We start from the raw sequence: 15048 nt of genomic DNA, 5'->3' as shown, positions 1-15048 counted from the left end.
GCATTGTAAAAAGAGAGAAAATGAAGTGTACACCGGGCCCTTAATTTTTTAAAGAAGTTATGGTTAAGGGCCTAATCCTGTGCTCCTTGCTCATTTGAATAAGGGTATACAATTAAGTCCTGTGTTTGGAATTTGGCTACTATCAGTTGTCTCGCCTTCTAATTTTAAAATAAACTGTAATGAGTGGCCACCTTCAGAAGCACTTATACAATATGAACCAAAATCCCCCTCAAGAAACATTGATACTAATGCTAATCAAATAGTAGGTAGCACTTTAATAGACTTTCCAAATAAGAAATGTTATAGAAGTATATTAAACTAATATATACATACTTTATAGTTTAATAGAATAAAAAATCTTCTGTCTTGTAGTGCCTGCATTATTGCAGCAAAATAGCCTTCAACAGGAGCGCCGCCAGCTTTTCTGCCGCCCTAGGCGGCAGAAGGTCCCGCCCTGAAATGCCGCCCCCCACAGAGGCGGCGGAAGGTCCCGCCGCCAAAATACCGCCACGGTCGCCGCTCCCCAAATTATAGTGCCCTAGGCAACTGCCTAGGTCGCCTAATGGGTTGCGCCGGCCCTGGCCTTCAATAAGAGGATCTTGAAACAATTGGCCAGCATATATCCCATATGCAGTTAATAGGTACAAAAGGCCTAAGTTATAATGCCCATGACCCTTAGAATATATATAACTGCTTTGACCCATTTGAGGGGGCACTTATTAACATTTCTTAATCCTGGAAACTAAACAAATTAATCTTTCACTCTCTTTGATTGCCTGGAATATCATAGTTAACTTTCAGGATGACAAGTTATGGTCTAACTCTCTTAATTCTACTTGTTGATTTAAGAAGCCCTCTTTTCTCCTCAAATTCTAATGGTGCATGTGTGCAGAACTTTCAGGAACCATAAATACATCTAGTGCCACAAAAAAGTGCAAACAATTTGTTCTGTTCAACAAATGTCATATTAAATTTTAGAGAGACAAGGTGGGTGAGGTAATATCTTTTATTATAGCTTCTGTGGGTGAGAGAGTCAAGCTTTTAAGCTACACAGAGCTCGTGAGGACGAGCATGTCTCTCTCACAAACAGAAGTTGGTCCAATAAAAGATATTACCTCATCCACCTTGTCTCTCTAATATCCTGGGACCAACATGATTACAACAACAATGCATATTAAATTTTAGGAAGCATACTTGCTGCCCTGTCAAAGCATTGTAGGTAAAGTTCCATATTGAATAATTAGATTTTTTTTTATCTTTACAGTAAGTTATTGTATCACTAGATCATCCAGGAAGACCTGGTACTTGTACACAATGTGTATATATATTTTCCACTATTTTTTCTCCAGTAAAGCAGTTGGATGGGATTTATGAAACAAAAAGGATGTAGTTCTAAAATTAGCAGCAGAATTTTGTAAAGTGTTTATTTTTTGGTAACTCCCTTTCCACCCAGGAGATGCCAACAGTGTCATATTTCCAATTAAATGTAGTTACTCCCTTTAGAGCTATTGCCATTGTTCCCTTGATATACTTGGGTTGCATGAGTCCAGGAAGCTGGAATTCTCCCCAGTTCAGATCTCCCGATTTTCGATAGAAACCTTCCTACTTTCCACAGTACATCACTATAAATAATTGGAGATCCTTCTAAATGTTTTTGTAAGACTTGAATAGATAAAAGCGTGTGCCAAGGATGTTTTGATGAAATAATATCGTGCCAAAGCTGCAGTAACTGTCTTCCTCTCTCAAACTTGTATCTGAATTTGTATGTGGGTGCTGGCAATAGCCTGAGATGAAGTTCTGCTATTAAGGGCTCTTTCTATTTTATTCCTTCTCCTGCTGTCATTTGCACTGCCCTAAAATCAAACCACCAGCTTAGACGTTGACCTGGTTTTCTGAGTGGCGGTAGGTATTCACAGTGGCAGGCACTTTCCTCTTGTAGATGGTTTGTTACTTAAGCAAACCTATTTTTAGTCATTACACCATGGGATTGAGTATATTCCCGAATCTTGACCCTTTCCAGGGAAACTTGATGGTGTGCTACTTTACCAATACGGCTGGGCACCTCTGCTGCCTTCATAGTGAGCATTGCTGTGCATTTCTGATGGACTGTAGCATATATCTTAGGAATGTTAAGTAAACGTCAGTAGTTTGTAAAAGATCATCGGAACTGATGTAGTTTCACACAGAGTATAATACTTAAATTTGAAATAGATTGTTTCTTGTAAAAGCACTAACAGAAAAATTCTAAAAGGAAATAATTAGTAGTGCATTACATTATTTTTAAGCCTGTCCATCCTGACTCCCAGACATATATCAAAAAAGGTTAAGGGTAAAAAATATATGTACGGACACGTTGTCTGCCTTGTTCAAACCTTTGTGCCACTGAGGTGCTTCAAAGGGAGTGGAAGTCACTTGCAAGTCCCCTGCTGCGGATTCACTGAATATGGGAGAATCCCCAGTTTAAAGAAAACCCAGCTTTTGCACCTCCCTGCCTCAGCCCTTGGAGCAGAGGAGTGTGTCAGAATCAGGAGAGTGGCTGGAGCACATTGTGCTCTGGCTATCCTCAGTTGGCATATAGTCCCTTGTGGACTTTAGCCTGATGGTGCAAATTAGAGCTGCCTCCAAACTGCTCTAACCTGGCCTGGGGGAGAATATCAGGGAGTAATAATTGGTTCTCATCTTCCACTGCCCTGGGTAACTATGTGGTGGAGGGGAGCCATCCTTACTAGGCACTCCCTGAAGCTTGGACCGTGACTCAAGCTCCTCTTCTGCCCTGCGGCTCCCACAGCCAAATAGACAATCAGAAATGGAACAGCCAAATGCTAGTCTCTTCCCTGCTGTGCAATGCAGCAGTTGAACAGACAGGGAACGGCAGAGCAGCTGCAACATGGCAAGGGCCATGTTGGAACTGTAAATGAAATGATAGTAAGGATTTCAAAACCTGAGGGGATCGTTATTTTTCTTTAAAAAGCCCCAAACCTGTCCTTTAAAAATACAAAAATTTGTCGTGGTTTAACAATTTTTTCTACACAAAAAGTTGACACTGAAAGTGACCGTACATCAAATGTGTAGAGTAAACTGGAAAGCATATTCTCTGATTTTTCAGTTGCCATAATCTTAGGTGTTCCTTATAATGGTGGTAGGTCAATATTCAGAGAAATGTGAGGGTTTGTTGTGTTTTGCCCCTAAATAGGCGTTTCACTGAAGGTAAAGCTGTCAGGCTCACTCACTCCAGCACCTTTTAAAGGATGGCCTAAAATGTCCCAGCTTCTGTAGGAAGGCAAAAGATATGGTAGAGGAAGCACTCCACTGCCTCATGAGCCCACAGAAATCACCAGAAAACCTTTTGGTCAACTGTTAATGGGAAGAGAAGGGAGTTACTGGGAGGAAGGCCAAGACATAGAACAGTGATATGGGTTAACTTTTTATAGAAGAGCTAAAAATAGAAAATTAGGCTAACAATTATATAAAAATACACTAATCTTGGGGAATGGGGGGAATAATATAGCAAAGTTCATATTTTGAAATGATTATATGTGTAAAAACTCATGTTGCATCCCCTTCTCCCCTCCTTATTTATCTATTTAGATTGAAGCTCTTCAGCTAAATAGGGATCGGTCTCATTTGTAACAAGCCTAGTGCACATTTGGATGCTACTTAAATCTCTAATAATGAATACTCTTTACAAAGCACACAGTATTTGGGAGTATTATGGAAAGAATAAGTGTTGCATAGCAGGTGCCCATATTTATACTATTAGCCTGCTAGATTATAAACTAAGCATGGTTGGGCCAGGACCGTACTTTGATGGAGACCTGATAAATACCTAGATGATGTAGGAAATAGATCTATTCCCTGTGAATTGGTATTGAGCCAGTCCCCTGTCATCAGGGGGAACTTTGCTGTTGCCAGTTCTGTATTTCAGAGGACATTCAAAACCAAGGTCTTGACCACTTGTGTTCAGTAAAGCTCTTACTGTACTTACCATAAGAATGAGGGACATTAACGCACACCCTAACTAAATATCACTTTGAATACTTGCTGCATATTTTTCCTACCAATATTCACCTTGCAGTTTCAGCTAGATATTGTAATAACTTCTTGTGTCAAACTTGTATAGCAGTACTGTCAGTGGTTGGGTATATCACTTAACTACCCCTCAGTTGTTGTGATTCTTAGAGTTACAAAGAGCTTTGTGATCCTCTGACAAAAGTTATTATGTAAAAGTGTATTATAATTTTCTTTGAATGTGAACTATGTATAGTTTCTCATTTGTCTCACTCATCAGATTTTTTTCTTTATTTTTGGAACAAGCAGTTAAAGAAAACTTGAAATACGTTTCTTTGGTGTTTGTTTGTTAGACAACGTTGCTAAGCCGTCTGGAGCGAATATTTGAAGTTTGCTTTCCTTCCATACCTGTTCTTGAAATAGAAGAAGAGATAATTTCCTTGAGCCTTTTTCTGGAAGCCAGCAACAAACAGATGAGAACAGGGGAGACTTTGGCTAACAGTGGGTAAGAAACACTAATATGGCAAACGTAAAGAAAATCAAGTGAATAAAGCTGCTTTTAGTAAACCTAGGTCTTTACACAGATTATAACTTTAAAAACCATGTAGTGATGTATGTCAAATTCTAATGTTTCTGTAAGTGTTTTTAGAAATTATAGGGTAAAAGTTAATCATTGTAGTTCAGTAGGTCTGTTTCAGTGACCATATGTACTGATAGTATTTCATCTAATTGGTGGTTTTTCCTCTACTTTTAAGTGATGTCTAAATGAGATAGTTAATTAGGATGTAGCTTATTACTTACACTTGCTACAAATTGCTGTATTAATTCATGCGTTGATGAAGTCTAAGTAGGCCCTGTTCTGTCTGCTGTGGGCATCATTTTCCAATTATAAGTCTGAATAATAATTGTTCTGAGAATACTATAGCAATTTTAGCTCCCCAGAGTACTAGTGTTTGGGCACAAGTTTAATTGGAATTTATAACATCCGTCACATTAATAATTAGAATGTGTCTAAAGCTGCTGAGTCCTATGCTTCTTCCTGTTGATGATTTGATTTATCCTGGGCTGTGTAGGGAACTTATGGAAGTATGGACAGAGCTGCAGGATATCCATGATTCGTATGGATTGAGATATCAGTGGGGTGGCTCCCACAGCAACAAAAAGCTTTTATGCTCCTTGGGAATCGACACAAGAAATATTGTGAGTTTATCGGTAAAACTTTTAACTGTTTCTTTAGGTGAGCTGTAGGAAATTGAGTTCTGCATGCCTATGTTTCTTTCGGAATGATCACACTTCTTCATTGACATACATTAAAATGAGTTTTTGTGTCCGTATACTTTAGTACTACAGCTTCACAATTCAGGAGAATTTATATTTCCAGTATAAAGTTCATTAAAAGAAAATGAAAACCTTGTTTAGTTATAAATTCATATAGTCTTTGCTCCGATATGAATCTCATAAATATAACCCTAATCCATTGACCCATGTTTTAAAAGATATTAATTTTATTTATAATTAAGACAGAATGGGAGAACTTCTTAAGTCATCCATCTTTTTTTATCAGCTCTTTACAGGCAACAAGAAGCAGCCTGTTATTGTACCCATGTATGCAGCAGGACTGGTAAGTACCGTAGTATGCTTCCCACAAAAACTGTGTATATTCCATAAAAGTATAATCAAATATATAAAGTGCCATTAAGCACCACACAGGCTGAAAGAGATTTTTGTAGTATGCTCAAATACTTGTTGGGAATCAATAGAGTTGTAAAACATGTAAATAACTTGCTTTATTTGTTTAGTAAATTATGCTGAATGATCCAATCTCATTTTGGTGAGAAGAAAATATTATAATGCAATGTGTTAAGGTGTGTATAGGCTGAATAATGACTCTTAGCTTAATCCCATTTTAATATTTAGTGAAAATCCATGAGATTAGAATACAGCTTTTAAAATATTCAAGAAAAAACCTCAGTTAAGAAGTTTAAAGTGGCAGGGTTAAATCCTCAATCAGGAAATGGCAATGTGAACATAGGAATTGCCAAAGTGGATCAGATTATAGGTCCATATAGTCCAGTATACTGTTTCTGACTAACTAGTACTAGATGCTGCTGAGGTAAGTTCAAGAAAACCCATTGTAGACAATTTTACTAAGCAAAGTTTCTTCCCCTATCCCCATCAAACATTACTCTTCTGGCTCATGCAACCGTTACTCTGATCCCTAGTACATAAGTCTGAGTACATGATCACATGCTGTTTCTCAAATACAATATTTTTTCAACATTCTTAGATACATGTGTATCATCTTGTATTGCTATGCCCTATTCCATGTCTGCCAGTCAATGAAAGTCCTGTATGTACAAGATCTGCAGTGATTGAGTCAAGGGCTCCTATGAATTCCTGCCTCATTCAAGGAACACATTGTATAAAGTGGGCATCAGGCCATCCGTCCTTATAGGATGTGCTCCACAGATATCATAGACTGCCTTTGCTCTGAAAGTTGCTTTAAAATGTAAAGGAGGTTTTTCCCTTCAGTGGCTTTGAAATCTAAAGTAATGCTGTGTGATGATGTCATCCATTTTCATTTAAGAATTGCAGTAATTTCTCCATGTTGTCCTGTCTGGCATCTCAGACACCTGGCAATATCTGTAATAAGACAAACATTGACAGACCAAGAATCATAATTTTTCTGATCAGAGTTTTAAAAGCTTTTTCTGTTTATGGGAATTCTTTTTTAAATGTTAATAGGCTATAGAAGAAATTACAACTGTCTGGTACACGTTATGCACTGTTATTTACCAGGAAACATTTTAATATAAAGATTCACAACAGTTCCTTCAGACTTGGACTTATTAAGCCCTATTTGTGCACTGCTTTGTATCAGGATATGCCTATTGTATATTACAGAGGGAGTTTTAAATCTCTTATTAGTAAGCAGTGGCTTATCTTGTGTATATTTAGGAGCAGGACCATCTATTGTACCAGTAAGGTATGTACTTGGCCAATAATATGCATGGTATTAGTCACCCATCACAGCAGCTCACGCCTCATAGAAATCTTTACGAAATTCTTCTTGAAAATATCATCATAGAAGCCACTCTCCTAAATTATTTTTATATAATATACATGCACACGTGTGCACATATGAGTTAATTGTTAAATATAAATAAGCAGTATGCAGATGTCCTTTTAATGCAAAATGACTTACTACAGCCTCTTACCACACAGCTTCAGATGTTCCCTCCATTCTGAAACTAAATTTGGTTTCTTTGCTGATCCAGTGAGTTTGGGTGCTGAAAATTAATTTCCTCATGTGGTGGAACCACTTGACCATTGGACAAGCTAATTTTGCTGGCTAACTTACACAATTTCAACGATATGTGGAACAAACCCATGGTTTGGACATGCTTCTGTGTGAACAGAAGTCTTTTGTATGACTGAATGCAAATTATGCCTGTGACTACACCAATTTTTCTCGCTTATGTGAAAAGAGCTTGAGAGTTCAAAGCCCACTCAGATCATTATCCTAGGCCTTAGAATGAAAAGCCCTGTCTCATTGACCTCTCTGAGATTTTAATCCTTGGCAGTAGTAATAGCAAATCACACAGAAAATAAGGTATTGGAGACAAAATCATGCTACAAAATGACTCAATTCTTATAAATAACCAATTTGTTTTGGGTGGTAAAATGGAGTAAATACTAATATATTACTTTCTCCTGTGCCACTTGATCCTTGTGATAGTCCACTTACAGCAGGAAGGGAAAATGTCATTTGATTATGGAACAATATCTTCTAACTTGTGTAATGTTACTGATCGTAATAAGACTCAGTTAAAGGGTTTGAGTCTCCATCGTTTACTGTAAAATGGTCCCTATGATCCACTAAATAGAGCTGGATGAGGTCTTAAAACATTGAATATGAAAATAGTCCCAGAAATAACATTTGGGAACCACCTACTTCAGAATATTACTATTTAGTACCATATTTTCTGTCTTTCAATGTCTGTGTAGTTCTTGGCGTATATGTACACATGACTCTTATTTTTTTAGGGTATGTTAGAGCCTACCAAGGAACCTCTGAAACCAATATCTGCTGCAGAAAAAATAGCTTCCATAGGACAGACTACCCCTGTATCACCAGAGATGAGCACGTGTACATCTGATCAGTTCCAGGTAAAAAACTGGAAAGCAGGGTGCCTGATCTAGCTTTATAATATTACAGTTCAGGGTTCCAGGGCCAAAGGAATCTGAACATATAAAGGAGTTTTCTCTGCATCACAGTAAATCCCACCCTTGGATCCACCCCTTGTGTGTCTGGAAGGAGTCCCAAAGCTGTCTCTGGCTGCCAGCCACTAACAGGGAGACCTGCATCTGCTAAGAGCCCTGATGACCTTTAATGCCTCTAATGGTTAGCTGCTTTCTAACAACTGACAGTGAATGAGCTCCTGCTGTAATTGTGAAGTGTGCCGTAGCAGCTGGCCCTCTTCTGGCTAATGTTTTTCATTCAAAGTTCTCTCTGGGTTACTTGTACCTTCCCTATCCTTAGTGCCCTTTTCTTTTTGTTTTCATATTTTCTGTATGGCGCCACTTTTACCTGTCTGACAAAAATTTCTTAAACTTTCTAAAGTATAGTTTTAAACTTATGCTTGTTGCACTGTTTTTCCTTTCTCCCTTTCCCTTTATTTTATCTTACATAATACATAGGAAGCAGCCTGGCCAGTTAGAGAAATACCCTGAGTGTAGTCATAAAATGTCCATTACTGGCACGTGTGACTGTCTCCAGCATCTGTCAGTGGAACATTCTGGGGCATCTGAGTCAGTGGGACATACTGAGGCATCTAAATTATGAGCATGTCACCTCAGTTATGCTCAGCACAGATTCAGAGAATGAGGTTCAATACAAACATCCCTCAGAGTTCTGGTCAAGTAAATTAAACCACTCGGCTCCTTTGATTATGCATCAGGCCCATGACTTCTGATTGAAAAAACATCTATGATTCTAGTTCCAGTTGTTCTGGTGCTTAGTCAAGCCACTGGATCAAGCACTTCAGGACTTATTGATCTCCATTAGCAGTTTGTTGTACCATGTTGATTTAGGAATAACAGAGCTGTCATGTCCTGCTGGTGGTGAAAGTGTTTTTCACTGTTGACTCCATTCAGAACAGTCAGTACCCTGGGTGCCCCAAGTGCATCTGTGTTTATGCTTATATCTAGTTATCTCTGTCTTTGTATTCAGCACCATCAGTGTCAATAGTCTCAAAGTGGCCAGATTTGACTCTTGTTTCAGTGATCAATTCATCCCCCATCTAGTTTTGTTTCCAAGTCCTATGGCGAGACTCAGCACCTCAGTTCCCCACTCTCTTCTCCTTCCCTTGACTCCCCTTTTAAAAAAAAGTTGTCTAGAGATCTATCTACATTCCTCTCCTTTTCGAGTATCTTCTACTTTGTATTATGGACATCTGTTGACTTCTTTGGTGGAGTCTGAAGTTGTTATCCTCATCTCAGCGTTCAGGATAACTTTGTGCTTTCTTAGTTGCTTATTGAGATACCTGGAGAAGTTTGATTTTTCAAGAGTAGAGACCTGCTGTGACCCAGACCTTTAGAGAGAAAATTACCAGGTATTCTTTTCTGAAGGTATTTATCATAGCAGTTCCACGCGTACACCTCTTCCCCACTGTGTTGGAGGTAAAATGTAATGACAGAATATATTTTATGCCTTTAGCTATTAGCTGGCATTCTGCTTCGATTAAACTCAATGAGATGAGCTCTTAAAAGGTCCTGTTAATTACATGAAGGGCCACTAGAACTGCTAGTGATGACAGATGCACGCTGCCCTGCTATTGGCCACTGGCCAAAGACAGCTATGGAACCCCCTTCAGCAACATACATGTGAATGATCCAAGAATGGGATCTAAGAACAAGAATTACAGGTAAGAAATTTCTTTGAGTAAGCGATGGCAGGGCACTTAATAAATTAAATTCCATAAAGTGCAATAAAGTAGCTCTGAAGTAGTTTTCTAGAAAGGAAGGAAGGATTTGACAAAACAAAACAAGAACTCTTGTATAGTAAATTTTTTCCAGTGAATACATTTATTTATGATCTAATGTATGAATTGTATACAGTTGTATAGCAAGTCTTTTCTTCCAGTTTTCCAAAAGTCTTGTTTACAGTGCTGTATTTGTGGCAACATTTAAAAGTTGCCAGTATATTTGTATTGCAAGCTTGTTTTGCAACTTTAAGACCGCAAAAATTCTTTTTGTTCAGACTTAATCTCTTAAGTGGGCTATTTGTGTGGAGACAAATGTTTAAATCTTAAACAGTCTCTTTTAAATTAAAAAAGCTCCCGCACAGTGAAACAGCAATAAACTATATTTATAGTGCTCTGGAAGGTAATTGAAAAACAGTTCATATGTTAAACCAGAGAGCTAAATATTGCACAATAAAACTAGGTTTTTCGATTTCCTCTTCCTCACTTCCTTAGCACACCTAAGGATAATTCTCTGACAATTGAACCGACTCAATTGTATCTTTAAACCCCAACCTACAGTCCTAATCTAAGGCTAAAAAAAGCCTACCCCTATAATCAGATTTCTCATACTTTTTGTTGGGCACTTCTCATTAGAGTTAAAACATACTGTTAGGAAAATGGCTGTAAACACCAGGGCTTCCAAAGGATTTTCTGCTTGTAAGGCTGGCAGAGATTAAACTTCCACATCTGATACACATTCCTATTGTTTTTCATCATCTGGGATACCTGTACGGAGCCTTGAATTATTAGTGTTGCTAGAGTAATCCGAGGGCCAAAGCCAAGAGCACCAGGAAATTATTTCTATTTAACTGCATCTGAGGCTACTTCTTCACTACGGGGGGGGGGGGGGGGGGGGTCGATTTAAGATACGCAAATTCAGCTACGCTATTCGACGTATCGCAGCCGACTTACCCCGCTGTAAGGACGGTGGCAAAATCGACCTCCGCGGCTTCCCGTCGACGGCGCTTACTCCCACCTCCGCTGGTGGAGTAAGAGCGTCGATTCGGGGATCGATTGTCGCGTCCCGACGAGACGCGATAATTCGATCCCCGAGAGGTCGATTTCTACCCGCCGATTCAGGCGGGTAGTGTAGACCTAGCCTGAATCTTTTGTCTCCAGCCCCTTTCCTTTGACTTTTAGCAACTATCTCAGAGATGATTCATCTTTCATGACACTTTGTGGATGTTGCCAACATTTATCTACAGGTTATATACATTTTTGGCAGCTTGCTGCTCAGAAACTATCTGAACCAGCAGAATAACTTCCTTGTCCCCAAAAGCAGGACAGTTTGTGTTGGAGCCAATTTTTGCACCTAGGGTCCATCTAACACTTTTCCTCGCTTTTTTGCTAACATTTGAGAGTAAATTCAGTGTTCATGAAAGTGAAAGAGGCTCAGTCAAGGCACTAGTATAATCTTACCCATACAGCTCTGCCAGTGCTCCTAAGTCCTGAACTAAGTTCCCTCTAAGCTGCACGGCTGTGCAGTAGTCTACTAAGCGCCATGCAGGTGCTCAGGGCGGCGGCAGGGAGAGGGGAAACGTGCCCCTCCCCCAGCCCTGACCTGGACCTATCGTGGCCGGGGGAGACATGCTCCTTTCCCGGCCCCAACCCAGCCCCGGCACGGACCTGCTGCAGCCATGGGAGAGGCGCCTATCCTGTGGCCCCAGCCCTGGAGCTGCCGTGGCGGCGAGAGGTGCCTCTCCCCCCCCCCCCCCCCCCCAGCCCAGGTGCTGCTGCAGGGAGAGAGAGCTGGGGGGAGTTCTCTCTCCCCACCGTAGCTCAAGGGCAGCCTGCACCCCAAACTCCTCATCCCCAACCCCATCCCAGAGCCCACACCCCCAGCCGGAGCCCTCACCCCCCACACTCCAACCCTCTGCCCCAGCCCAGAGCCCCCTCCCACACTCCGAACCCCTTGGCCCCACATCCGCCATATGAATTTTGTTATGTGCACCAATATGGACGTGATGTGTCACATATCCCCTCCATATTGATGCACATAACAAAATTCATTCCGCACATGGGTGGGAAAAATTAGAGGGAACGCTGGTCCTGAATCTAAATCCTTTAACAGAGACTTCCAAACTATTTCCAGGGTGATCGTGTGACTAAACGGGGACTGGTAGGAAACCATTAATCCACGTTTTCACTTGTGATTTAAAGCCTGGATTTGAGCTCATTTCTCTCAATGGAAAAATGAGATTCAGTCATGAGTATTTTTAGTAAAAGTCCTGGATGGGTCATGGAGCCGTGATTTTTTGTTTTGTTTTTTGCCCGTTACCTGTCCATGACTTTTACTAAAAATACTCATGATTAAATCGTAGCCTTACTCATAACATACTGGGCATGGCTGTCATAACTGTACCAGCTGCAGGTTCTGCATTGGCACCATTATTCTTCTTTGCCACTAATTTGAGTATTTTCAAATGCTAGTATTTTCACTAAGAGTGAATAAAAATTAGATGTGATTAAATCTTTAGACACCAGGTTGTGAGAGACTGCTTAAAGCATACTCATCAGTACTGGAAACACTGCAAAGGCATTAGGAAGAAAAGATTTCTCCAGGTAAAGCTTTTACCACAAGTAAATACAGAACTTCCATTCACCACTTATTTTTTGGTTTCCAATAATATTTTTCAAGAAGCTAGAGACTTCTTAAAATTTCCCTTTTATTGTATGGAGCTGGCTCAAGCCTCTGACCCTCTACTTTGTGAAATTGCACAACCTTTCAACATTTTGTTCCAACTTTTAGAGAAGGAGGCAATAGTTGATTAAAACAAGAGCCCCCTTCTTACTGAAATAGTCAGAATGTGTCTTAACCTCCAAGAACCTGCTAATAAAGTTTAACTCCAGTAAGACATTCCATATTGATTACCAAAAGTTACAACTGTTCCTGCTGACTCAAGTATAATGAAACAAACAAAATACAATGTATCAAACTTACATAGTTCAAGGCAGATCCTTCCCATTGTTTCTGAAAGCTAATTTCACCGGGGAGCAGAAATGTAACAAGCAAGGCCTATATATACCACGTATTTGTAATGCTGCTTCTGTGGATGTCCTCAGAATACAAATACATGTACAAGTTACACTACAGGTTGCCACTAGTTATCAGGAAGCTAAATATATCCTTCCTTCCCCCCAACCTCCATTACTTGTTCATACTATGTGATCTCTGCATCTTGCTTAACTAACTTAGGTGTGCAGAAGGATTGAACAAAAGGAAATGGAAAGCTAAGGATACTCTCCCAGGAGGAGACCCAGTTTCCATTTTGAGTCTTGCCCTTGGATTTTGTGTGTATGTGTAAATTCTGGCATCCCATCTCTTTGTCATCAGACAGAAAATTTGGGACTTGACTTAACCTTTATTGGTTAGGGTAACATATCACAGGGTTGTTGTAGGCAGTCTTTTCTTTTCAGAGTGTAGTATGCTCCCCAGGTGTGCTGGGGGGAGCCTCTCTCTAGAAAGGAAACATGGGTTCCTTCACGGTGAGTAACTTTCATTTTTGGATATAATTGTGCCAAAGCATACAGAAGTGGAGAACATACTCTTCGTATTTAAAATAAAGAGCCACCTAAGCTAAACTGTTCACAACCTTTCGTGCACAAAGACTGCACTGTATCCAGTTGGAGTAGCAATTTCTCAAATTTTAACGCTGTATTAATGTTTTTGTTTTTGTCACCATAATTTAATTAAATTAACAAAAACCTATTGGGGCTAGGGAGGGTATCTGATCCATTTGATTCATAATTGAACCAGACTTTGAGGTAGACTTCAGGGTTTTTTGAGTGTATTAAGAAAATTTACAGCTCACAACATCTGAAGGTTAAAATATTTGTCTTATGTTCAATTGTCTTATGTTAAATATTTAGGTGCAAAAAAATATTTGTGTGAAACATTTTACATGAACATGAACTGAAATCTGATTTCTGACTTTTCAACTCTAGGAATCTCTACCACCTGTCCAGTTTGACTGGAGTAGCAGTGGCCTTACTAACCCTTTAGATGGTACGTCTCTCCGTAGAGCCTCTAGCACCAGAGCTAGAGTTAAGAAAGCTACAAAGTTCAGACAAACATCTCTCTGCTGAATTTTTTTTTTTTTTTAATATATATTATTTCTTACTCTTAACTTTGGAAATTCAGGCTTTCTTTCTGGTTGGATCTGCCACAAATAAAGCAATCGGTAATGTTAAAACACTAAGAACTAATTAAGATTTTATTTTCCTGCATTTATGCTGAACACACAGTGGCAATATTAACACATCATTATATATTTTCAGATTATAATGAAGATCTGAATGGTTTAGGATTTACATGTTTTACTTTTAAACATGTATTTTTCCCAATGCACAATTATCTGTTTAGACTTCCTTATGAATGGCAAAATTAAGTGTATAGTGGCTACTTCAAAGCACAATTGTTTAACCAAAAACTGTTTGCAAAAGAGACATTTCTTGACCTGGAAGTTTTCAGATTACAAGTATTTTATATATTAAAATGGAAAATGTATAATTTAATGCGTAATCACTTTTGCTTAAACTCAGAATCTAAATGTGTTCAATTATTAAAGAGGTAGCTACGTACATCAACAAACATAGTCGTCTACATAGTTAAATTTACGTAAAATAATTTTATATAGTTTTTTTTAATGGGGAAGTGATTTGTCACACTAACTGTGTGTCTTAAATGTAAGCTGGAGGAGAAGGAAAAGTAACAAGTTTAATAAACTTGTTGGGTGGCAGGTTAGAAACCTGTAAAGAACGTGAGGTTTCTGCTAGCAACAATTATTTCATAATACACAAGTTGCTAAAAAATTAGCTAAAATAAATTACATCTGTCACTACATCAGTGCTATCTAGTAGTGTTGTTTCCAGGATCTGTGGAAAGTAACAGCTTGGATATCAGTACCATGGTGATGAAGGAAAGCCTGGATGGGCCCTTTTGCTGTTGTCCGGTCTCTTATTACTTCAGTCAAATCATCCTGCTTTCTTTTAACAAGCAACTTCTTCAAAATGT

General features: G+C 39.1%; 1 protein-coding gene across 2 annotated transcripts in view; it reads left to right on the top strand.

The window, feature by feature from the left end:
- AFTPH (aftiphilin) overlaps nt 1-15048 on the top strand; it is a 62189-nt gene that overhangs the window by 29254 nt on the left and 17887 nt on the right. For both annotated transcript variants that reach the window (XM_065400379.1, XM_065400377.1), the window contains exons 4-8: nt 4362-4513; nt 5082-5208; nt 5573-5629; nt 8056-8178; nt 13980-14040. In XM_065400379.1, the coding sequence (XP_065256451.1) occupies nt 4362-4513; nt 5082-5208; nt 5573-5629; nt 8056-8178; nt 13980-14040 (520 nt within the window). The remainder of the gene's footprint in view (nt 1-4361; nt 4514-5081; nt 5209-5572; nt 5630-8055; nt 8179-13979; nt 14041-15048) is intronic.

This window comes from Emys orbicularis, chromosome 3 (genome assembly GCF_028017835.1).
Source record: "Emys orbicularis isolate rEmyOrb1 chromosome 3, rEmyOrb1.hap1, whole genome shotgun sequence".
NCBI classification, from domain to species: Eukaryota; Metazoa; Chordata; order Testudines; family Emydidae; genus Emys; species Emys orbicularis.
This window is presented reverse-complemented; position numbering and strand designations above follow the sequence as displayed.